General features: G+C 44.8%; 1 protein-coding gene and 1 non-coding gene across 2 annotated transcripts in view; both read left to right on the forward strand.

Moving 5' to 3' along the window:
• The window catches only part of LOC142599189 (zinc finger protein 367-like), a 30,893-nt gene extending 14,918 nt beyond the window's left edge, over positions 1 to 15,975 (forward strand). Inside the window, exons 2-5 of the mRNA XM_075739077.1 lie at positions 6,455 to 6,605; positions 12,212 to 12,331; positions 12,751 to 12,889; positions 13,480 to 15,975. Coding sequence (XP_075595192.1) covers positions 6,455 to 6,605; positions 12,212 to 12,331; positions 12,751 to 12,889; positions 13,480 to 13,711 — 642 coding nt within the window. The 3' untranslated portion in view covers positions 13,712 to 15,975. The remainder of the gene's footprint in view (positions 1 to 6,454; positions 6,606 to 12,211; positions 12,332 to 12,750; positions 12,890 to 13,479) is intronic.
• On the forward strand, positions 1,414 to 1,486 carry TRNAK-CUU (transfer RNA lysine (anticodon CUU)). The gene has a single exon. It is a non-coding gene; the product is annotated as a tRNA-Lys (tRNA).
• Positions 15,976 to 26,214: the final 10,239 nt, after the last annotated feature.

Here is a 26,214-nt window from a genome sequence, read left to right on the forward strand (position 1 = left end):
ACTTGATCTTAAAGGTCTTTTCCAACCTAAACAATTCTATGATTCTATGATAGTCAATTTGCCAGGCTTCACTATATGAAAAACCCAGCCACTGCTCTCTATTCCAGGGAGACTTTTCTCATAAGTCTCTCTTGATTGTGGCATGTGTTTCACATTCATGAAAGACCTGTGTGATGGCCTCCATGGTCAGGTCCACCCCTCAATCACGAGCCCATCTGTATGTTGCATCTCTCCCTAGAGGTCCTGATGTTTCATGAGCCCATCGAGCTGTGAATAGCTCACCCTTATGCTCCCAGTCCAGGTCCACCTAAGCTACTTCAATTTTGGCAGCCTCGTCTACCTATTCATTGTTTTAATATTCTACAATGGGGCTGCTTTTAGGCATGTGAGCATCTGACTGATGTACCTTTAGAGCCATGTTTTCTACCCGGGCAGCGATGTCCTGCCACAGTGCAGCAGCCCAGATGGTTTTATCCCTTCACTGCCAATTGGTCTTCTTCCACTGCTGCATCCACCCCCATCGGGCATTAGCCACGATCCAGGAGTCAGTATAGAGATAGAGCACTGGCCACTTTTCTCATTCAGTAATCTCCAGGGCCACCTGGATGGCTTTCACTTCTGCAAACTGACTTGACTCACCTTCTTCAGTGGCTTCTGTGACACACAGCAGCTTTCCACTTCCGATGGTTTCCTACAACATGACAGGATCCATCAGTAAACAGATCATAACACGTTTTATCTTCTGATAACTCATTATATGGTGGTGCCTCTTGGGCACGAGCCACCTCCTCAGGCAGTGCTCCAAAATCTCTACCTTCTGGCCAGTCCATAATCTCTTCCAGGATTCCTGGGTGGTTGGGTTTCCCCAGTCGAGCTCGTTGTGTGATCAATGCTACCCACTTACTCCATGTAGTGCTGGTTGCGTGATGTGTAGAGGGAATGTTTCCTTTGAACATCCAGTGTAGCACGGGCAATCGCGGTGCCAAGAGAAGAGACGCTTCTGTACCAACAACTTCTGAAGCAGCTCGAATCCCCTCATGTGCTGCTAGCATGTCTTTTTCAGTTGGGGTGTAGTGGGCTTCTGATCCTCAATACCCCCAGCTCCAAAACCCTAATGGTCGACCTCGGGTTTCTCCTGCTGTTTTCTGCCAGAGGCTCCAGGTGAGGCCATGCTCCCCAGCTGCAGTGTAGAGTACATTTTGCACAGCTGGTCCTGTCTGGACAGGCCCAAGAGCTACTGCATGAGCTATTTCCTTTTTGTTAAGCTCAAAGGCTTGTTGTTGCTCAAGGCCCCACTCAAAATAGTTCTTCTTTCGGGTTACTCGATAGAGAGGGCTCACAAGCTGACTATAATCTGGAATATGCATTCTCCAGAATTCCACAAGGTCCAGGAAAGCTTATGAGCTCTCTCTAGCCTGGCTAGCTCAGTTGGTAGAGCATGAGACTCTTAATCTCAGGGTCGTGAGTTCATGCCCCATGTCAGGCACCAAAAAGGACTGTGGGGCTTGACCTTAGCTGGATGCCAGGTACCCACCAAAGTCATTTTATCAATCCCCCTCCTCAGCTGGACGGGGGAGAAAAATACGACGAAAGGCTCACGGGTCGAGATAAGGACAGGGAGATCACTTGGCAATGACCGTCGTGAGCAAACCAGAGTTAACTTAGGGAAATTAATCTAATTTATTACCAATGAAATCAGAGTAGGGTAATGAGAAACAAAACCAAATCCTAAAACACCTTCCTCCCACCCCTCCCTTCTTCCTGGGCTCAGCTTCACTCCTAGTTTTCTCTGCCTCCTCCCTAGAGCGGCACAGGGGGATGGGGAATGGAGGTTGCAGTTAGTTCATCACATGTTGTCTCTGCCGCTCCTTCCTCCTCACTCTTCCCCTGCTCCAGCATGGGGTCCCTCCCACGGGAGACAGTCCTCCACAAATTTCTCCAACAGGGATCCTTCCCATGGGCTGCAGATCTTCATGAACTGCTCCAGTGTGGGTCCTTTCCACTTGTCATTTCCACAGGGTGCAGTCCTTCAGGAACAGACTGCTCCAGCATGGGTCCCCGCACAGGGTCACAAGTCCTGCCAGCAAACATGCTCCGACGTGGGCTCCTCTCTCCATGGGTCCACAGGTCCTGCCAGGAGCTTGCTCCAGCCTGGGCTTCCCACAGGGTCACAGCCTCCTTTGGGTGTCTCCACCTGCTCCAGTGTGGGCTCTGCCACGGACTGCAGGTGGAATCTCTGCCCCTCCATCATCCTCCATGGGGTACAGGGGAACAGCCTTCCTCACCGTGGTCTTGTCCACAGGCTGCAGGGGAATCTCTGCTCCGGTGCCCGGAGCACCTCCTCCCCCTCCTTCTTCACTGACCTTGGCATCTGCAGAGTTGTTCCTCTCACATATTCTCATTCCTCTCTTCTGGCATCTGTTGCACAGTAGTTTTTTTTCCCCCTTCTTAAATATGTTATCACAGAGATGCTACCACCATCACTGATTGGCTCAGCTTTGGCCAGCAGCCGATCCATCTTGGAGTTGGTTGGCATTGGCTCTATCATCAGGCATAGGGGAAGCTTCTAGCAGCTTCTCACAGAAGCCACCTCTGTAGTTCCCTCGCTACCAAAACCTTGCCTCGCAAACCAAATACAGAGTTTTCCCACCAAGTTTCTGTGATTCCTATGATATCATAACTCTCAGACTGGGCATGGAGCCCCAGTTCCTGCTATTTGTTGCACAGACTACTTCATTGGTATACATGCACTTGAGGTGGCTGGACTTAGGGTTCTTGCCTTTGGAGAGGGTTGGGGAGCATTCCTCACTACTCTGGTAGGTGCACACATCCACTCTGTTGCTTATGGATATACAGGTGTCACAGCTTTGTACCCCACCCCCCAAGTTTGTTAGTTTAAAGCACAATTCACTAAGTCAGCCCATCTGCTAGCGAAGATTCCCCTGCCTCTTCTAGATAGGTGGATCCTATCTCTCCCCAGTAGGCTGTATTTGTTGAAGAAAGTCCCATCATCATCATAGAAAGCAAAGCCCTAGGGCAATGACACCAGCCACAAAGCCAGGTATTAATCTGCATGATGTGTCAACTTCTACCCACACCCCTATCCCTGACTGGCAAGACAGAGAAGATCACTTGGGCCCCTGTCCCTTTCACTTGCGCCCCCAGGGCTCTGAAGTCTTGCTTAATCTTGCCCAGGTTATGCTTTACTGTGTCATTGATGCCCACATGGAAAAGAAGTAGGGGATAGTAGTCTGTGCTTTTAACCAGTTGTGGCAGTCTCTCTGTGACATCACAGATCATGGCTCCTGGTAAGCAGCAAACTTGCCTTGACTGTATATCAGGCTGGCAGATGGGTGTGCCTTGGTGCCTCTCAGCAGTCACTCACTACTAGCACTCACCACTTCCTTTTTCAGCTTTTAGTATGTGCTGCTGGTGTGGTTTCTCCTTGTGAATCTTGCTCATCAGTTTTGTCTGCTGCCAAGAGTTTGTATCTGTTGCTGGTTGATACACGAGGAAGGGAAGTGATATCCTGTTACTGCCATGGCGCCTCCTTCTCCAAGGTGCTGTTTGCTGTTCACACTCTGTCTGGTAGTCCTTGGAGGTCAGTGCCATGGAACCCTAATATTTCTTCTTGCAAAGTCTCAAATATACTCTATTTCTTGTTCCCCCTCCCTAATACAGCATAGCCTGCTAGCTTCCTCCTACAGCTCCTCCACCTGCTGCCTGAAGTGACTCCACCAGAGCACACCTTGCACAGGTGGAGCTTTCATCCTCCTCCACCCAGGAGTGTGGGGTACAGTCTTTGCACCCCTCCACTTGGACAGCAGCTTCCTCCACTTGTCCCAGAATAGCCTGACTAGGTAGCTGATTCCTGTCTGCTGCAGAGCGCAGCCCTTGCCTGGTCTCTCCCACTATGCTTCCAACAATCTCAAAGCACTGCCTAATAAGCCCTTCTAATTCCCTGGAGACCTCAAGCTGCTGGGTAGGCTTGCACAGCCAACAGCTAGCCGGGGTGACCATCAGGGCTGCAGCCTAAGCCTGCAGGTGAGCAGAGCAGGAAGCAGCCTGATAACTGGCAGAGTGCACAGCCCTTCCCGCACGTACAGCCACATGAACTGTTGCGCAATCTGTCAATGCCACAGTTGGGATGGAATGGAATGGAATACTTCCATTTCATTTCACTACAGAACGAGGTAGGCTAAACCTCAGAGTTAAACTGGCAGAGTGTGCAGCTCTTCCCTTGAGAACTGCCGACGCAGCTCCCAACAGACGCCGCTCCCTGTTTGCACGCCCTGGTCGTTGGTGCTCCCTAGGGGCCAGTTATATGCAGTTTCACGCGGCTTGAACTGGCCGCGGGGACAACCAGCGCCGCCCAAGTCTTGCCCGTCCCTCTCGTGAGACTTACTGCCAGCTGGCCAGTCCCTCCCACACAGACAACCCAAGGGTGTCAGGGGCCCAGAAACCCCCTCAAACACCCCCAGGGACCTCAGAAGTCTCGCACTCCTCTCAGCACGTGGCAACTGCTGCTGCTGCTGCTGCTAGCATCGGCTTCCTGCAGTTTGAATTGACTGTGGGGACAGCTGCTGACAGGAGCAGTTTGTGAAGGACTGTATCCCGTGGGAGGGACCCCACACCGGAACAGGAAAAGAGCAATCTCCCTGTCCTTATCTAGACCCATGAGCTTTTCATCTTATTTTCTCCCCTTGTCTTGCTGAGGAGAGGGAGTGAGAGAGTGGCTTGGTGGGCACCTGGCATCCAGCCAAGGTTAACCAACCACAAAACCAAAGCCCCAGAATGAAAAATACAAAAAGAGATGCCCCAAAAGCCCAGAACAGAAAAAAACCCCACAGATTCCCCCAAAGCCCAGAACTAAACAAAAAAAACCCAGATGACGCAAAAGCCCAGAACCAAAAGGAAAAGACAGATGACTCAAAAGGCCAGAACCACTAGATACCCCAAAAGCCAGGAACCAAAAAAACCCCAAACCCCAACCCCTATGACCCAAAAGCTTGGAACCAAAAAAATAACCTGGACAACCCAGAAGCCTGGAAGCAAACAACCTCAAGACCCCAGAACTGCAAAATCCCAAAGCTCAAGAATCCAAAAGCCCCAAAATACAAGAACCAAAGATCTCCCCCCAAAAAACCCAGACCCAAATAAGACCCCCAGCTCCCCCCACAAAAACCCTAAACACTAGAACTCCAAAACTAAACCACCAGAATCGAAAAATACCCGAACAACTCAAAACCCCACAAACACCCCAAACACCCCAAAACTCCAAAACTAAAAAAAAAAACCCCCCAAAAACCCCAAGCAACCCAAAACACTGGAATCAAACACCACAAACAATCCAGAATGAATAAAACCCCCAACAACCCAAGACCCCAGAATGAAAAAAACCCCTCAGATGACCCAAAAAGCATGAACCAAAATAAATTTTAAAACCCCAAATAAACCTGGAAACCCAAAAGCTCATAATCAAAAAAATCTCTAACAACCCAAAGCTGTGAAATGGAAAAAAACCCCTGACAACCCAAAACCGTGGAATGAAAACAAATCCAGACAACTCAAGACCCTAGAGTAGAAAAAAACCCAAAACAGATGATCCCAAAGCCCCCGTATGCACACATCCCCACCTCCACCTAATCCTGACACACCCCACATCTACCCACAACCCACCACATGTACCCCACAAATGTACCCCACACAGCACCCATGCATGCACCACACACCCACATCACACACCACACATGCACACCTCCCCATACTCCACACATGCATGCACCCTCTACTCCACACACCCCACACTCTACTCACACACACACCACATAACACCTGCACCCACCTACAGCACACACACCCCACACAACCATGCACCATACACACCACACACACACTGCTCTCGCCCACCGCGTACTGCCCACACAACATCCATCCCACACACTACACCCCCATGCAAACACCACGAACCACATGCACACACACACACACCATGCATCTCATGCACACCATGCTACACACACCTCACATATCCTGTGCACGCACCCTCCACACAAAACCAACCTCCCCCATACTGCTATTTGGTGACTCCTGTGATAATATAAGCTATACTGTTGGACAGGCTTAGACTTGGTTTCCACAGTTCTGCTGTTTTACTCATCTTTGGATATATCTACATTATAGCTCTGTAAAATAATTTTTTGGGATAATTCTAAATGAGTTCTAGTGTCTTTTTTTCTTTTTCTTTTTTTTTTCCCCCACAAAAATACTTGTGGTTTCCTATGTATTATTTTAGCAGATCCTTCAATTTTGTTGAGCTTATTAAGAATACTCTGTGTGTAGTTGCTTGTGGGTTGTATTGTGGGTTCGTTTGTTTAGAGGAGGGGGATGTTCTTTGCTAAACTGCTTACATGGAAAAGTATGGCACTTCAGTTTCTTAATTCTTTTAATACAGGATGGGATAAGACGTGGCCGACCAAGAGCAGATACAGTTCGTGACCTAATAAATGAAGGAGAGCATTCTTCTAGCAGAATACGTTGCAATATCTGCAACAGGGTGTTTCCACGAGAGAAATCACTACAGGCACACAAACGAACTCATACTGGTAAGTGAAGAGATTAAAAGGAAGATGTGAGTAGCTGACAAACACTTATGAAGCAGTTGGGAAAAAAACCCCAAACCCCTCAACCTATTAATATCTTACTGTAATTGTTAAATTAATCATAATTTTCTCCCAGGGCTTGTTAGCGAAATCAAAGGAAAGTCTTTCTGTAACTGTTTTTCTCACAGGGTAACCGTAGCAGTAATTTGGGCTATAACAGTAAAGGCATGTAGTGTAAATAATTTATCTGCTGTTTTCAGACTTTCTTCAGATGAAAAAATTTTCCTGAGCTTGGTGTTCTGTACTTGGTAGTATTTTTCATTCTGACTGCCTCTTCTCTGACTTCTGTTTCCTTCTTCTTTTGTATAATTTTTACACAGTATCTAAATCATAGAATCATAGAATAATTTCGGTTGGAAAAGACCTATAAGATCAAACAAACACGGACCAGCTCAAACACAAAAAGGAAGCTGGAAGCAAGGGCAGAGGCTGGAAGCAAGGGCAGGTAGCCTGGGAGGAATACAGAGAAATTGTCTGAGCAGCCAGGGATCAGGTTAGGAAAGCTAAAGCCCTGAGAGAATTAAATCTGGCCAGGGACATCAAGGGCAACGAGAAAAGATTCTATATATATGTCAGTGATAAAAGGAAGACGAGGGAGAATGTGGGCCCCCTCCGGAATGTAAAACGAGACCTGGTTACCCAGGATATGGAGAAGGCTGAGGTACTCAATGACTTCTTTGCCTCAGTCTTCACCGGCAAGGGCTCGAGCCACACCATTCAAGTTGCAGAAGCTAAAGACAGGGACTGGGAGAATGAAGAACTGTCCACTGCAGGAGAAGATCAGGTTCGAGACCATCTAAGGAACCTGAAGGTGCACAAGTCCATGGGACCTGATGAGATGCATCCGCGGGTCCTGAGGGAACTGGCAGATGAAGTAGCTAAGCCACTCTCCATCATATTTGAGAAAGTCCTGGCAGTCTGGTGAAGTTCCCACTGACTGGAAAAGGGGAAACATAACCCCCATTTTTAAAAAGGGGGGAAAAGGAAGACCCAGGGAACTCTAGACCGGTCAGTTTCACCTCTGTGCCTGGCAAGATCGTGGAGCAGACCCTCCTGGAGACTATGCTCAGGCACATGGAAAATAAGGAGGTGATTGGTGACAGCCAATACGGCTTCAGTAAGGGCAACTTTTGCCTGACAAATTTGGTGGCCTTCTATGATGGGGTTACAGCATTGGTGGACAAGGGAAGAGTGACTGACATCATCTACCTGGACTTGTACAAAGCATTTGTGACGTGGTTTAGGCCCAGCTGGCAGCTGAGCACCACGCGGCCGCTCACTCACTCCTTCCCCAGCATGATGGGGAGGAGAAGTTAACAAAAGGCTCGGGTCGAGATAAGGACAGGGAGAGCTAATTATCATCACGAGCAAAACAAACCGAACTTAGAAAAAGGGATTCATCTAATTTATTACTAAACAGAATAGAGCAATGAAAAAAAACAAATAACATCAAGCCTTAAAACACCTCCCCCCACCCCTCCCCCCTTCCCGGGCTCAACTTCACTCCCGGCTTCAACCTCCTCCCCCCTCAGCGGCAGGGGGGGGGAATGGGGTGAGGGGGATGGGGGTTGCGGTCAGTGCAGCGCACGTTGTTTCTGTCGCTTCGTTGTCCTCGGTGGGGAGGACTCCTCTCATCGCTCCCCTGCTCCAAAATGGAGTCTCTCCCACGGGCTACAGTCCTTCCCGAACTGCTCCGGCGTGGTCTCTTCCATGGGGTGCAGACCTTCAGGAGCAGACTGCTCCAGCGTGGGTCTCCCACGGCGTCACAAGTCCTGCCACCAAAACCTGCCCTGGCGTGGGCTCCCCTCTCCACAGGTCTACTGGTCTGGCCAGGGACTTGCTTCAGCCCAGGCTTCCCACAGGCCACAGCCTCCCTCGGGTGCCTCCACCTGCTCCAGCGTGGGGTCCTCCACGGGCTGCAGGTGGAATCTCTACACCCCCTCATCCTTCCTCCACGGGCTGCAGGGGAACAGCCTGCTTCCCCATGGTTTTCACCACGGGCTGCAGGGGGATCTCTGCTCCGCTGTCTGGAGCACCTCCTCCTCCTCCTCCTCCCCCCTCCTCCTGCACTGACCTTGATATTACATCTCCACACTTCCACCTCCAGCCGTAAAGAAACTTCCCCCTTCTTAAATATGTTATCACAGAGGCGCTGATTGGCTTGGCCTTGGCCAGGGGCGGGCCCATCTTGGAGCTGGCTGGCATTGGCTCTACCAGACACTGTGGAAGCTTCTAGAAGCTCCTCACAGGAGCCACCCCTATAGCCCATGCCCCCACCCGCTACCAAAACCTTGCCACACAAACCCAACACAATTTGACACTGTCCCGCACAATATCCTTGTCTCCAAATTGGAGAGACATGGATTCGATGGATGGACCACTCGGTGGATAAGGAATTGTCTGGATGGTCGCACTCAGAATGGCAGTACCTGAAGGGGGCCTACAAGAAAGCTGGAGAGGGACTGTTTACAAGGGAGTGTAGTGACAGGACAAGGGGTAATGAGTTTAAACTAAAAGAGGGTAGATTTAGATTAGATATTAGGAAGAATTCTTTCCTGTGAGAGTGGTGAGGCACTGGAACAGGTTGCCCAGAGAGGTTGTGGAGGCCCCCTCCCTGGAAGTGTTCAAGGCCAGGTTGGATGGGGCTTTGAGCAACCTGGTCTAGTGGAGGGTGTCCCTGCCCATGGCAGGGTGGGTTGGAACTAGGTGATCTTTGAGGTCCCTTCCAACCCAAACCATTCTATGATTCTCTCCTTTTTGGCGCCCAACACGGGTCACGAAGGGTTGAGAAAATGACAGATCTGACCAAAACATGTTAAAACAAATTTGTTATAAGCATTCATTATATTAGTTTAATCTTCGTTGGTCACAGTCTTATTTATTTGTTCTCAGAGTTGTGTTATGTAACCCCTTACTTGCTGTATGTACTGCTTATCAGTGTTTACGTGTGGTTTGTCACCTCTAGGTGTTGGATTAAGGTTATCGCTCTGCTGTTCAGTGTACCACTGGCTTATGGAATGATAAAATCATTGACAGTTGGACCAGTTTTGTATTTGTATTCAGTGGCGGCTGAATCTGTATTCAGCGGCGGGGAACAATAGCAACGGCTTCATCTCCGTACTTTCGGAGTCATCTATTGGAAGCTATTAATAATCATACTTTTTACTTTTACTCCTTGGAGAGCCAATATATGGGGAGACACCTTTCTTCACCTTACCCTTCTTCTCTAGGCTAATTACAATAGATCTTGAGAATGTTGAATATCCTTGGGATGTTCGGACCAGCATGTTTCTATTGCTAGGTCTCCTGAATGTGGTTCATGTCTTGTTTAAGGTTAAACAACTATTTAAGAATACCACCCAGACATCAACCCCTGCGACGGGCACTATAGCTACTTCAGCCTCTGTGATAGGCACTGTGGCTGCTCCAACCTTCGTGACAGGCAGTGCATCTATTCAAACCCCTGCAACAGGCACTGTGGTTACTCCAACCCCCATGACAAACACTGTGGCTACTGAAACCCCAGCTATAAGCACTGCAGCTGAACCAGAGAACCAACCGGAATGAAACGAGAGACCTAGTTACTCAGGATGTGGAGATCAGTAACAAGCGATGTTCTGCAGGGGTCGGTATTGGGACCGGCACTGTTCAACATCTTTGTCAGTGACATGGACAGGAACTCATTTTCTGGGGTGGAGGTGGTCACTTTAATTTACTGAACTATATATATAAAGCAGTTCTAGAAGACAACTCATTTAAGTTAAAATGTAGTGACAATTCACTCGATGTCCAACTGAGCTTGAACTGAAAGGGAGATGCTGTTTTTATACCAAGTAAATACACCTTTTGTTTCCTTCATGTTCCAACAAGACTGTATTTTGCAATAAAGCATGAACTATTGTAGACACATAAAGCCTTGGCTCCTGTTGTCTCTTTTCTGACTCAAATAAGACAAGTCTGTGCATACAAATATTAAACACTAGATTCTTCATGCCTTTTGGTCAAAAGATGTTTTCAGTTCACTTGCTTGAACTAGGTGTTGAACTTGTGTATTAAACACAGCCTAATTAATTGAGCAGAACTCACCTTGGTGTTACTCTTCTGACTTAGTAAGTCAGTGTTACCTTTTTTTAGTTGTCCTTTCTGAGGAGTGGTGGCATGGCACACCTTTGCAAACTTGCCACCCGATCATACTCTCTTGAGAGACAGAGAGCAAATACCCACTATCTCCATTCCTCTTGTTGCAGTTTGCATGGGGAAGTCGTTCTTGACGGTTGGCCTAAATTCTCTTGGCTTGAGTCGAGAATGAGTTTCTCTTCCTACCTCCATTTATTCATTACAACTTTTTTCAAATAGTCTAGTAAAACTCTCTAATAAGATACTTCTGCAACTTTATACATCCCTATATCGTTAACCTCAGCTATTTTACCCTAGTTCAGTTTATAAATGTATCTGGTTGCAACTGGAATTAAATTGTTTGCCTTTACTTTGTTCTACCTATACTATAGGATGCTATCTATACAATATACTGTGTATGTTTCATTCTACCTAACTACAAGTATCAGTTCTAGGACTTCTCTCAGTGCTTTAGGAAAGTCGTATGTCAAAAAAAAGTTCTTAAACAAACAAACAAAACACTCTAAGCCTTCAGTCTTTCATGATACTCTCTGAAAGGCATGATGCAGTGCTCAAAGGGAAAACATTGTCAAATTCTTCTCTTCTCTGGAGCTGCCCTTTCTAATACCAAAGATGATGAGATACTGCTAACACTGCAGAACTACAAAACTGTAGCCTTTCTGGAAACCTGGCCACTACTAAGTTCACACATCTGCTTACATGATGAAGCAGAAGTTTTCAAAGGAGAACAGTGTGTAGCATTGCTTGCCACTGTCTCACATACCAAAATGAACAGAACTAAGGATGACTCCTTATCAAGGAGTCCTTATCTTATAAGGACTTATAAGATAAGGAAGTCCTTATCTTATTTGCGGTTGCTGTAGTGCTCTGTCTGCCTCACCCAAATTCCTACTGCAGTCCAAAAAAATCTGGACAGCGACAGGGAGGAATGTCCAATCTTCTCATGGAGGGGGAAAAAGCGAGGCCTATGATTTCTCTGAACTCCTGTCAGCCCATCCTTTTTATGCCTTCTAGAATTATCTTGTACTTCGACATACCAGAAGCTGACTTGAGTATAGATTATTTAAATAATGTGCAAGATTAGGAATATGATAAGGCAAAAATATAATTTTGTTATTTTGCTGGGGAAAAAATGTATTATCCAGTAGCATTTAATACGTACTTTAAACATCCGTTTGGGGTAAAAATGTATCTCTGCTGTCCAGTGCACTAAGGCTTTCTGAGTAGATGCAAGTGTGAGTGCATAAAAGGAGAGCTTGCTTGTGTAAGTCTCAAGCCAAGGACCACCACTGGACTCTTCTATATTCAGCTTTCATAAGTCTGTGTGTGTGGTTTTGGGTTTGGTTTGGGTGGGGTTGCTTTTTTGTGGGTTTTTTTTGGGGTTTTTGATTTGTTTTGTTTTGTTTTTAAAGGTGAAAGACCTTATTTGTGTGACTACCCAGACTGTGGGAAAGCCTTTGTTCAGAGTGGGCAACTCAAAACTCACCAGCGTCTTCACACAGGGGAAAAGCCTTTCATCTGCTCAGAGAACGGTGAGCCCTCAGAGAATAACTTGTGGCTATCAGAATTAGTGTCAGTCTAGTACTGGCAATGTATGGACGCTCATGTGGCAGCGATCTATAAAAGCTTTGGATCTTAATTTTGGAGGAGCTTCTAGGGAAGGGAGAAGCCACACGGAATCTGTGCATAATCACACAAACTTAGATATAAGGATTACATGCTTGATTATATAAGCCAGGTTATCAGTAATTGTATCAGTTGATACCGATCCATAAAATGATTGGGAATGTTATGGGCCTTGCGACTAGTGTGCTGTTTTCAACTGAATCCAGGTTTTTGTGGAGTAAGGAAGGTTGGGTTCAGGAGCATCTTCATCCCACGGATGTTATGCTAACATGTCAGTTGACTGCTTTCCTTAATGTGCTCTCCGTTGGTATTTTGTGTTTTTAAGGCTGTTTAAGCAGATTCACACATGCAAACCGTCATTGTCCCAAACACCCATACGCCCGGCTGAAGAGGGAAGAACTCACAGTCAGACTGAGTAAAAAACAGACGGCTGACAATAAAGCTGCAGCTGAGTGGCTAGCGAAGTAAGTTTCCTTATGGTGTGATCTCTCTCTAAACTTATAACACAGAGTGGCCTGAGAAAGTGTTTTATTCTTAGGGGAAAAAAAAAAACAAGAAAAAACAATAAATAAAACCCAACTGTTCCTTTAGTATGATTCAGCCTAGCCTCGCCTTTTGTTTAAGTGCTGACTCCTGGTTAAGACAAAGTTCCTCATGAGGCTTTCTCATCTGTTTTTCCTTCTCTACTGAAATGCTTCTCTTTGCTTGAACAACACTTGCTAATACCATGTTAGTTAGTGCTACAGTCATACTGCTAAATTTGCATCTATGTGAGGAACAACAATCCTGTATGCACAGGGAGAGCTGACTGGTGGGAATACCATGAAGCGGAAAGATCTGTGTGAAAGATCAGATGTCCCTTGGGCACTTCTACACTTAAAATGCTGAATAAAGGAGGCTTCTGACAGCTTAAATAGTGCCATAAAAGGGTTGAAAGAGTGCAGTGGTTAGTCATGTGCAAGAAAATACTTGGAAGGTCTTTGCTAGCTTTGAATGGTAGTTCTTACATAAACTGTACATAATTTAAAAGCATTCTCCACCTCTGATGTTGTAGATACTGGGAGGCTAGAGAACAGCGTGCTCCCACTTTGAAAAGTAAAACAATCCAGAAAATGGATCAGGAACAGCAGGACCTGATAGGATATCTTCAGTCTGATGAAGAGGATGATGAAGAGAAAAATAGTGCTCATTCAGCTGCTCGCCGCCGCCTCCAGGAACAGCGTGAACGCATGCATGGTGCATTGGCTCTTATTGAGCTTGCAAACCTAGCTGTGGCACCACTGTGACAGTAGCATAGGAATGGAGTCTGCCTTTACGAAATGGTGGTACTTGGTGGTCCTTAACTAGTTAGATCCTGAGTATAATCTAAGCACCTTATTTACTTATCATAGGCTGCTGTTCTGTAGAATTTATGAAGAATGTTGTCACCCCATAACATGGGGTGAGAGAGTTGCACTTTTTGTAAGGTAAAAGACAAATGTAAAGTTTAAGTATCTTGTAAATATGAAACTGCATAATGCAGGGTGGACAAACTTCATGTTGTGGGAAGCTAGATTTTTGCAAGGTTAACTGATTTATTTGAAACAGTTTTCACAAGAAGCACTTGCACAGTGTTTGTGGTTAGCAGAATGATACATGTGGCCAAAGAAGGCTGAGGAAAGGGAAAGTATTTATCTCACTGTTTAAGCAAAACTATATTAAGTAGTAGGTCTGAAGATACCGTAAGCAGCAATGGAACCAAGTTTTCTAATGTCAGTATATTTTTACCTATTATCACTAAGGCAGAAGGCAAAGCTTAGATATCTCAACTTGTAGAGGGGAAGAAACTGCTTCATGCAGGAAATTGTAAGATAGTTCAGGATCTTCACTGCGACTGCTCAAGATATGAGACTTGATTTTGCTATTTTATGTTTTTTTATTTGATCTCAGCAGAATCTCTTGGTTTGAGTAGCACTTGTTATTCCTAATGTATGACGTTAGGAACTTTTGCACATTGTTGGGTTTATCTGAAAATGATTAGTCTTGCAAAGTCTAGACAAAAGTAAACAATTGGTAATTTTTTTTTAGATATTTTTGGACCCTTTTAATGATTTGGCACTTGCTTTTGTTAATAAAGGGGGTATTGACAGGGTGGTATTGATTTGTACTACACTATTTTAGATCTCCTATTAGCAAACACTAAGTTTTAAAGTATTGCTCTTATATGATTATTAGCAAATAGAAGCCTCCATACTTGCTGTGCATAAAGCCACCTTATTGCTTTACTTCAGGATAACATGCCAATTTTGTGTTCGCTAACTGTAGCACAGCTATCAGTTAAACATGGCAAAAAGGTATTCGCTATATAACCAGAAAATAGACTTCCAAAGGTAGTTTTGAGTATGTTAACTGTGTGATTTCATATATTTCCCAAATAAATGAAGGTACAGAACACTGCCTAGTGCTCTAAGATGCAGATAAAAAGCATTTAGCATCTCTTGTCACCTCATGAGTATTGTGTACTTTCAAATACCATCGTCTCATGGTGATCTCTTTCTGTATTTTGCTTGGAAGGCAACCAGAGATTCCTAATATGCTATGGAAATTTTGTTTCCAAATTGGATAAACTCTTTAGTTGAGCTACTGCTTTAGGGGATGTTAATAAGTCATATTTACTGACCCGCTTGCTCTTAACTCCTCCCTCTCATTGAAGGTCAGGAAATTCAGGTAAGAATTCAGACTTTCCCTCTTTCTTAAGCAAGAAGAAAAAAAATTGTTCGATTACTTGATATAGACTGACTAGATGCATACAGCTGTTTCAGAAAAGCAGTCTAATTCTACAGCAGAAACTGCAATTGTTGGGTTATGTTCTCTGATAATTGATACCTGTTGTGGTAGAAAATTATATTAACCCAGTTTGTTTAAAATAATGTATTAATGCACTTTGGTTTTGGTCTTTTGGGCTTAAAAAAATGAAACACTTTGTAGTCATTTCAGGCTTCTTAGCCTATGTAAAACTACCTGGCAATTCATGGGTGTGGGTTTAGAATTTCTCAGTTACATGCTTTTGACTCTTCAGTTGGCTGTGTACAAATATTCTGATCCCAAAATGAGCCTTGAGCATGAATCTGTTGTACTTGTGAGTCATAACTCAGAATTGCTTGTGGGTGCTATTTCACAGGGCACAAGACTAATCGCCAGCCAGTATGCAGATCCAAGTCATAACTTAATTCAATAGAACTGATTTTCCCGATCAGCTGTAATGCTTTTGACAACTTGCACAGTACTTCTTTCAGTATGGCAAGTACACTGAATTCTATGTAGGTGTAGAAAAAATTCAGACAGCTCAAGTACTTCCGTGTAAGTAACAAATTTTGGGTAAAATAACAAGTAAAAAAACTGAGGTGGAAGACTGCTTTTTGTTTTATTAAAAAGTGATTGCATACAAGAAATATTGAAGTGTTCTATGCTTCATAAGATTAAGCTGTAGTTTGGCATGTCTTAACAGCAGAAGAATAAATGCGCTGCCATTTTAATAGGTGCTTTGAATAAAAGTTGATTTAACTTTCAACTTTAGTTTACATGTGTGTGGTGTTGGGGAATTTTTATTGTACCCCTTGAGGCAGATTAAACACATCTTTGTGCTTAAATTAAAAAAAAAATAAAATTTAACAATGCATTGGACAGTCCTACCGCCATAATCGGTTCTACAAGGAGTCTGCAAAGATGCTTCATGAGTCTGTTCCTTATATACACTTGCACCAGTACCAGTCCCATGAGTGTAGGCATGGGGTGCCTTGGCCCAGCACTGAGGTCATTCCCCAGAGCCAGTTCTGCTGCCCAAAGGTGGCCCCTGAGCACTTGCATTCCAGGATTGTTACAAGACAATACTGCAGCATTCCTTATCAGCATACTTCACTCCCTTACTGGGAGTCCTTCTGTCTCTGGCATTCCTGCTTCCAGCCAGTTTAACCCCTTCTGCAGTTGAGCCTTTTTGCCTTCCATGCCAGATCATTCCTTGGTCACAAATAACCACCGCTGATCATTTACAATTTGAATTTCTCCTTCAGCGGTGTTTGGTAATTCTTAATCTTTCTCTTCCTCATTGCTATAATCCTATCATTCTGACATATTGTGTTGGTTTTGCGTGGCAAGGTTTTGGTAGCAGGGGGGGCTACAGGGGTGGCTTCTGTGAGAAGCTGCTAGAAGCTTCCCCTGTGTCTGATAGAGCCAATGCCAGCCGGCTCCAAGACAGACCCGCCGCTGGCCAAGGCCAAGCCAATCAGCGCCTCTGTGATAACATATTTAAGAAAGAGAAAAACAGTTAGAGAGCGCTTTTGCAGCCAGAGAGAGGAGTGAGAAGATGTAAGAACATCTGCAGACACCAAGGTCAGTGAAGAAGGAGGGGGAGGAGGTGCTCCAGGCGCCAGAGCAAGATTCCCCTGCAGCCCGTGGTGAAGACCATGGTGAAGCAGGCTGTTCCCCTGCAGCAGCCCATGGAGGGAGGATGAGGGGGTGTAGAGATTCCACCTGCAGCCCGTGGAGGACCCCACGCCGGAGCAGGTGGAGACACCTGAAGGAGGCTGTGGCCCTATGGGAAGCCCAGGCTGGAGCAAGCTCCTGGCAGGACCTGTGGATCCGTGGAGAGAGGAGCCCATGCCAGAGCAGGTTTGCTGACAGGACTTGTGACCCCGTGGGGGACCCACGCTGGAGCAGTTTGCTCCTGAAGGTCTGCACCCCGTGGGAGAGACTCACGTTGGAGAAGGCCGTGAAGGACTGTCTCCCGTGAGAGGGACCCCACGCTGGAGCGGGGGAACAATGAGTCCTCCCCCTGAGGATGAAGAAGCGGCAGAAACACCGCGTGAGGAACTGACTGTAACCCCCACTCCCCGTCCCCCTGTGCCGCTGGGGGGGGCGGAGCTTGAAGCCGGGAGTGAAGTTGAGCCCGGGAAGATGGGAGGGGTGGGGGGAGGTGTTTTTAAGATTTGGTTTTATTTCTCATTCCTCTACTCTGTTTTGCTTAGTAATAAATAAGATGAATTCCCTCTCTAAGTTCGGTCTGTTTTGCTCGTGATGATAATTAGAGAATGATCTTGTAACCGATGTGTTTAACTTTTTAACCATGGTGATAGGATCAAGATGAGATCATTAGCAGTAGTAGGGAATGAGAAAAATATTTTAGGAATGAGGACCTGAGAGCTTGGTGGTACCATGGAACTGATAAACTGTGTGGTTGGTATGTACCATGGAACTGATAAACTGCATTATTGGTACGTGAGCCAAATAATATTTCATTTTCTGTCAAAATCATGTCCTTTGAGTGAACTTTGTTCATTATAATCTCATTATAATACCAAAACACACCTCCATGCTAAAAGTTACCCACCTCCAAGGTACGACCACCCCTCACTGGGCATGCTCTCTGAATTTCTTTAAGTATATAGCTTTAAAAGCAAAGCGAGAAAGTTTTACACCAATCATAACGAAGTAACTATGTAACTATGTGATGTAATTGTAACCATGTGTGCATTGAGAATATAAATATGTGCATGTTCGTAGGCTAGGTATGCACGTTAGGTGGAACTATCCCCCGTGCATCCAGCGCTGCAATAAAGAATGCCTGCCTTTTAACACTACATTGGTGTTACGAGGTTTATTCCCGGATTTCGGTGACAGTTTCTGGTGACCCAGGTGGGACCCTGCTTTTGAACCTCGACGGATCCGTGGGATCGCAGGATCTCCAGCCGGCACCGGGGAATTCTCGGGGAGAACCTCCGATCCCCGGACCGAAGAGCTCTGAGCAAGACCCCTGGGAGAGGTAAAGGCATTCTTATTTGATTTGAATATTGTTTTTTTGAATATTTGCTCTTACAAGTTGAAGGCCTTATTCAAGGAGCCCCGTGGCTCACCGGGACAGGCCCACATTGGGACAGGCCCGCACCGGGACAGGCCCGCATTGGGACAGGCCCACACTAGGTTCAAGGAGCCCGTGGCTCTCTGGGACAGGCCCACATTGGGACAGGCTTGCACCGGGACAGGCCCGCATTGGGACAGGCCCACATTAGGAGCACGGGAGGCCTGCTTGTAAGGCGCGGTGAAAGCTGCGCAGAGTTGGGCTGAGGAGACGTTTCAGGTAAAAGTCTCTGCTAGGCGAAAGCCTGTGGAGCAGGGCCCACTGGGGAGGGGAAGCCTCCAAGATTGGGATTTCTGGTGGCAGCAGAAATCCCTGGGATTTCCGGTGGCAGGGGAAATCCCTGAGGGAGCTCTAACACGGGTTGGGGTCCCTCTGACTAAGTGCTTGTGATGATAGTGCACAATCACAACCACTAAGTCCCTGGGAGATGGGTACTTTTCCGAGTAAGAAATCAATCCCACGAAAAACACCACTGGGATGTATTTTGGAACATTGGAAAGATCTGGGAAACATTGATCCTTTGACTCGGAAACAGTTGATTGAATATTGTAATCACTGGTGGCCACTGTATACTTTAGAGAATGGGGAAAAGTGGCCGGAAAACGGGACGTTGCAGTATAACACAATTTTGCAACTAATGTTATTTTGTAAAAGGGAAGGTAAATGGAATGAAATGGCATATGTAGATTTTGTTTTTCACACTGCGAAATCATCCGGAATGGCAAAGGCAATGTGAATTGGTTCCATCTAGTTCTGCGATAATGGCATTAAAGGGGCAGGAACCCGGTAAAGATTTGAAAACAGGTTGCTCATCTTGTGATACTGGTAAACAATGTTCTAAATGTAAATTTGAAGATGATGATGTTGAATTGTTGGTTGCACCTCGCAGGAGGTTAGGAAATGATCAGGGGGATCAAAATCTGGGGGCCAATAATGCTTCCGCCCCTCCTGTGGAAGAGGAGGCAGAAGGATTTAGCCCGATTGCTGGGAGAACAAGGGGAAGAGGGGGAGGAGACGGATTAACTCCCCTCCAGGCCCCTCTTTGACAAGCGGTTGGTAATGAGGGTCCGGTAATGGTGAAAGTCCCCTTCTCCATAACCGATTTAAGAGCATGGAAAGAAACTGCAGGCACCTATCAGGATGACCCAGAAAGAGTTGCCAAAGTAATGGAAACAATAATTAGAACCCAAAACCCCGATTGGGAAGATTTGCAAGTAATATTGGATACATTATTGGAAGACACTGAAAAGAAAATGGTATTAAACACAGCCCGAAAACAAGTAGAAAGTGCCCATGCTAATGGAAATATACAAGGATCGGTGGACCAGAATTTTCCATCCACAAACCCTAAATGGGACCCTAATCAGCCAGGGCCCAGAGGAATGTTGACTAGGTACCAGAAGTGGATTTTGTTTGGCGTTAGACATGCAATGCCAAAAGCAAGTAATTGGTCTAAATTATATGAAATAAGACAAGAATTAAATGAATCCCCTTCGGCCTTTATGGAAAGACTGAAGGTGACTGCTAGAAAATATACCAATCTGGACCCAGAGAAACCCGAGGAAGCTTCACAATTGGCCTCTATATTTATGGGACAATCAGCCCCAGACATAAGGAAAAACCCTCCAGAAACTGGAAGGGGCTGAGTCCAGAGATTTAGGCAAAATGCTTGAAATCGCCTGGATTGTGTATAACAACAGGGAAAAGGAAAAAGAAGTCAGACAAATGCAAAGGGATGGAAAATTCTGGCAATCTTGACCGAGAATAATAAACATGTAAAGCGAAACTCAGCTATAAATGAGCAGAGGGTGTTGGTGCGACAGGGCGAAAAGAGAACTGGCCTTTCTTGAAACTGTTAAAATTTAAGCTGGGAAAACAGTGGGTAACACATCAATTTTTATATATGCCCGAATGTCCATTGCCTTTATTGGGATGAGATTTATTAAGCAAATTAAAGGCACAAATTATTTTTAAAGATGGAGAAATTTGATTACTAATACCAGAATCAAAAGCTATAGAGGCGAGAGTGTTTATGTTACAGGATTCCCCCAAGGAGGAACAGATTCCAGAAGTAGTGGACAATGCAGTCATCCCCCTGGTATGGGCAAGTGGAGTTCCGGGACGATGCAAACTGGCAGAACCGGTAAAGGTGACTTTAAAACCTGGAGCCAAGCCGGTAAGACAAAAACAGTACCCTCTCAAATGGGAAGCCCGAAAGGGGCTAGAGGAATTAATCACAGAATTTTTAGAATATGGGCTGCTAGTAGAATGTGAATCAGAATATAATACCCCTATATTACCAGTAAGGAAATCAGGAGGCAGGGAATATCGAATAGTTCAGGATTTAAGGGCCATAAATCAGATAGTTCAAGATATACACCCAGTAGTGGCCAATCCATATACCTTGTTGACATCTCTGAGGGAGGAACATAAATGGTTTACTGCGCTGGATTTAAAGGATGCCTTCTTTTGCATACCTCTGGATACGAAAAGTCAAGGCATATTTGCCTTTGAATGGGAGAGTCCCACTACAGGAAGGAAAACGCAATTAACATGGACTGTACTTCCACAAGGATTTAAGAATAGCCCCACAATATTTGGAAACCAATTGGCAAAGGAATTAGAAATGTGGAAGAAACAGAATCAAGGAGAAGGCATATTACTACAATATGTGGATGACATCCTGATAGCAGCAGAAAGTAAAGAAACATGTTTTGAAATGACTATCAGTTTATTGAATTTCCTGGGCCAGGGAGGATATAGAGTCTCCAGAAACAAGGCTCAGATAGGGAAAGAAGCAGTGATTTATTTGGGATTTGAGATATCGCAAGGACAAAGACAATTGGGAAACGAAAGGAAAGAAGCCATTTGTCAGATTCCCGAACCTAACAGCCCAAAGGAACTGAAAGCCATTTTGGGAATGATTGCATGGTGCCGACTCTGGATTTTAAATTATGGACTGTATGTGAAACCCCTATATGAAGCCCTGAAAGAATCTAAAGATCAATACTTGACGTGGACACCTGAATGCCATAAATCATTTAAAGAACTCAAAAAGGCATTGATGACGGCCCCTGCACTGGGTCTACCTGATCTAACCAAACCTTTTGAGCTGTTTGTACACGAAAGGCAACATCTGGCCCTTGGAGTGCTGGCGCAACGGCTGGGACCTTGGAAGCGACCGGTGGGGTACTTCTCCAAACAACTTGACACCGTGAGTAAAGGACGGCCGGGATGTTTGCGTGCCGTGGCAGCAACGGTGCTGCTGATTCAGGAAACCCGAAAATTGACTATGGGCCAAAGAATAGTGGTATATGTACCGCATATGGTAATAACTGTCTTAGAACAAAAGGGGGGTCATTGGTTATCCCCTAGCAGAATGTTGAAATACCAGGTTGTCCTATTGGAACAAGATGATGTGGAATTAAAAACCACAGCAATTGTAAATCCAGCAATGTTCCTGTCAACAGAAAATGCTACTGAGAAATTGGAACATGACTGTCTGTTAACCATTGAACAAGTTTATTCCAGCAGACCGGACCTGAAGGACGAACCCTTGGAGAATCCTGATCTGGAACTGTTCACGGATGGAAGCAGTTTTGTGCAAGAAGGAAGGCAAATGGCCGGATATGCTGTTGTCACCATCGACAAGATATTGGAGTCAGGGACACTACCTGCAAACACATCAGCACAGAAAGCAGAATTGGTGGCGCTGAAGCAGGCCTTACGAATGGCCAAAGGGAAAAGAGTAAACATATGGACTGACTCCAAATATGCATTTGGTGTGATCCATGCTCATGGAGCCATATGGAAAGAAAGAGGGCTGTTATCAGCCCAAGGATCACCTATAAGACATAAGGAGGAAATTCTTCAGCTCCTACAAGATGTGCAAAAACCAAAGGAAGTGGCCATAATGCATTGCAAAGCTCATCAATTTGGTCAGATGGCTGTCAATATAGGTAATCGGTTGGCGGATAAAGCTGCAAAAGAGGCTGCAGAACGAGGTATCCTTGCACTGGTACCAGTAAAACAGGTAAAAATTCCAAATGTAAAAGTAAGATATGGTAAATTAGACGAACAATTGGCAGAGCATTTAAAGGCATCCCAAAATGCAGAAGGATGGTGGGTAACATCAGAAAATCAGGTAATAGTGACCCCACAAATTATGTTGGAACTTGCAAAAGAGCAACATGAGCAGACGCATTGGGGTGTAGATGCTATGGTTACAAATTTGAAAACATTTGTAGTGTGCGTAGGAATGACAGGAATAATTAAGTCAATAATAGCTAAGTGCCCGATCTGTCTTAAAAATAATCCTTTAAACCAGAGGAAAGCACCTTTAGGAGTAACAAAGCAGGGTAATTCCCCAGGAGATTATTGGCAAATCGATTTTTCTGAATTACCCAGACAAAATGGGTATAGATATCTGCTGGTACTGATTGATACGTTTTCTGGATGGCCAGAGGCTTTTCCTTGTCGCACCAACAAAGCGAGAGAAGTGGTTAAAATATTGTTAAAAGAGATAATACCAAGGTTTGGGGTACCATTGGGCATATCTTCTGATAGAGGACCACATTTTGTAGCAGAAATAGTCCAACAAGTAAGTAAAATTCTGGGGATAAAATGGGACTTACACACTCCCTGGAGACCGCAATCAAGCGGGAAGATTGAAAGAATGAATCAGACCTTGAAAAGACAAATGAGTAAAATTTGCCAAGAAACACCTTTGAAATGGCCACAGGCTTTGCCATTAGCTCTGTTAAGAATAAGAATCCAACCAAGGTCTAAAGACGGTGTAAGTCCATATGAAATATTATATGGCAAACCCTACCAAACTCCTTTAATCCCAGGTGACATGAGGGTAACAGGGGAAACAGATTTGAAAACATATCTGATTTCTTTAGGAAAGACCCTCGAAGCGCTCAGAAGATATATTGTGCTGACCAGACCACTTGCTCTTGATACGCCTGCACACCCATACCAGCCGGGTGACTTTGTGTATATAAGAACATGGAGTTCTGAACCACTCCAAGAAAAGTGGAAGGGACCCTTCCAGGTACTGTTGACAACTTATACCGCAGTTAAGGTAGAAGGAGTGGAGCCGTGGATTCATTATACTCGAGTAAAGAAGGCACCGTCAGAGCAGTGGACATCTACGCAAGAGGGACCTTTGAAACTCAGACTGTGTAGAAAATTTGACAGGGAACTGGAAAACTAAAAGAACTGGTTTTCAAAATGGAAAATTTATAAAAGGAACTAACCAGTGGCTGTTGTCAAATATATTACCCACATGGGAAAGAATAAATGTAAGGGACCACGAGTTAATTACGGACGCACTTGGGGTGATCCAAAATAACCTCTCCTTGACTCTCAGTTGTATCCAGGCTCAATTATGGATGCAGTCGGTGGCTGCCTCAATTATAAGAGAAGGCGAAGAAGGCACTGTCCCTACTGAAATTAAGAAAGTAATTTGGGACAGTGCTACTGATTTTGAGAAAGAACTCCAGTCCTGGTGGAGCCTGGTAAACTTTACTTATGATCCCATTACAAACACAGCTACAACTTTTGTGCTCACTATATCTAATGCTACTAAATACTCAATTTATCCCATCATTGCATTAGGGATAAACCATAACGGAACTATACTCTATCCTTCCGAGCATAGAGTATGGGCCCAAAAGATGAATGAAAAATGGCAAACGGTTAATTTGGAATCTTGCATCGTGCGGGAACAACAAGGATTTGTCTGTGAAGGTAATGCAATTGAGGCACAAGACATTTGTTTGGACACTGAACAAAATATTTGCCATTTTGAGGTTCATCCTAATGAAAACCCTGAAACCATACTTATATATATTGACAAGGGCTGTGTATGCTTGAGAACTGTTTGTGATTTTTTATATGTAGATGAGGTAGTGGTAGAGATTAAAAATAATTCAAATTTTTGTATTTGTAGTTTTACTAAGATTGATGGATGTGACTTTTCTTATTCGACCCCAGTCACATCGCACCAACTTTTGCAGTCTAACTACATGTTGATTCATGAATTATTACCTATCCCCATTGGAATGAATCTCACTTTAGTAAAACAGTTATTACGACGCAAGGATTTGATTGAAATTCTGGAAAAATTAAGGAAAACGGGCAGAAAACCCTAATAACTGTTCATCACAATGTGAAAGAAATACATCGAGTTTTTGAAAGAGTGCAGAGAGATGCAGAACTTAAATGGTGGGACACACTTTTCGGATGGTCGCCTACTGCTACAGGCATCCTAAACAAGTTGTGTCACCCCATCGTGATTCTTTTAACATTGGTTTTGATCAGTATGACCTTGTCAGTAATATTATATATCATAACTTGGAAAATGATGAATCGGTTAACACATCTGAAAAAAACAAATTATTCGTGAAACTTCTCTCACTCATATGATCATCCAAGCTGTTGCGAAACAGCAAAATAAACAAACAATCCCAGAGTTTCCTCCAACACACAGAAAATAATTAGTATAGTGGAAGTATTGAAAAGGTGATTATTTCAAAACTTCCAAAGGGGGGATTGTAACCGATGTGTTTAACTTTTTAACCATGGTGATAGGATCAAGATGAGATCATTAGCAGTAGTAGGGAATGAGAAAAATATTTTAGGAATGAGGACCTGAGAGCTTGGTGGTACCATGGAACTGATAAACTGTGTGGTTGGTATGTACCATGGAACTGATAAACTGCATTATTGGTACGTGAGCCAAATAATATTTCATTTTCTGTCAAAATCATGTCCTTTGAGTGAACTTTGTTCATTATAATCTCATTATAATACCAAAACACACCTCCATGCTAAAAGTTACCCACCTCCAAGGTACGACCACCCCTCACTGGGCATGCTCTCTGAATTTCTTTAAGTATATAGCTTTAAAAGCAAAGCGAGAAAGTTTTACACCAATCATAACGAAGTAACTATGTAACTATGTGATGTAATTGTAACCATGTGTGCATTGAGAATATAAATATGTGCATGTTCGTAGGCTAGGTATGCACGTTAGGTGGAACTATCCCCCGTGCATCCAGCGCTGCAATAAAGAATGCCTGCCTTTTAACACTACATTGGTGTTACGAGGTTTATTCCCGGATTTCAGTGACAATCTCTCCCTGTCCTTATCTCGACCCGTAAGTTTTTTTTCATTGTACCTTTTCTCCCCTGTCTAATGAAAGAGGGGAGTGATAGAGCGGCTCTGGTGGGCACCTGGCCCTCAGCCAGGGTCAACCCACCACAGTCTTTTTTGGCGCCCAACGTGGGGCTCGAGAAAATCGAGATAAGGATAGTAATTGGAAGAGGTAACGGGCAAAACATTGACTGAACGTAACTTGAGAGTGATATAGTGGTGAAGGGACTAGAGGTAGATTTTGTGTGTAGATTGTCCACTCTGGTGTTGTGATAGTGTTGTTTTGATTTTGGTGTGGGGAATTCTTTTTCTTTTTCTTTGTTGATGTGATTAGTGTTTGTGAAGTTTTGTGTTGAATGTATATTTTAATGATAATTCTTAAATATGTGATTCACAGAGGTGAGGGGTGGAATGTGTTGGTTTTGCGTGGCAAGGTTTTGGTAGCGGGGGGGCTACAGGGGTGGCTTCTGTGAGAAGCTGCTAGAAGCTTCCCCTGTGTCTGACAGAGCCAATGCCAGCCGGCTCCAAGACAGACCCGCCGCTGGCCAAGGCCAAGCCAATCAGCGCCTCTGTGATAACATATTTAAGAAAGAGAAAAACAGTTAGAGAGCGCTTTTGCAGCCAGAGAGAGGAGTGAGAAGATGTAAGAACATCTGCAGACACCAAGGTCAGTGAAGAAGGAGGGGGAGGAGGTGCTCCAGGCGCCGGAGCAAGATTCCCCTGCAGCCCGTGGT

The sequence above is a fragment of the Balearica regulorum genome, chromosome W (assembly GCF_011004875.1).
Source record: "Balearica regulorum gibbericeps isolate bBalReg1 chromosome W, bBalReg1.pri, whole genome shotgun sequence".
NCBI lineage: Eukaryota > Metazoa > Chordata > Aves > Gruiformes > Gruidae > Balearica > Balearica regulorum.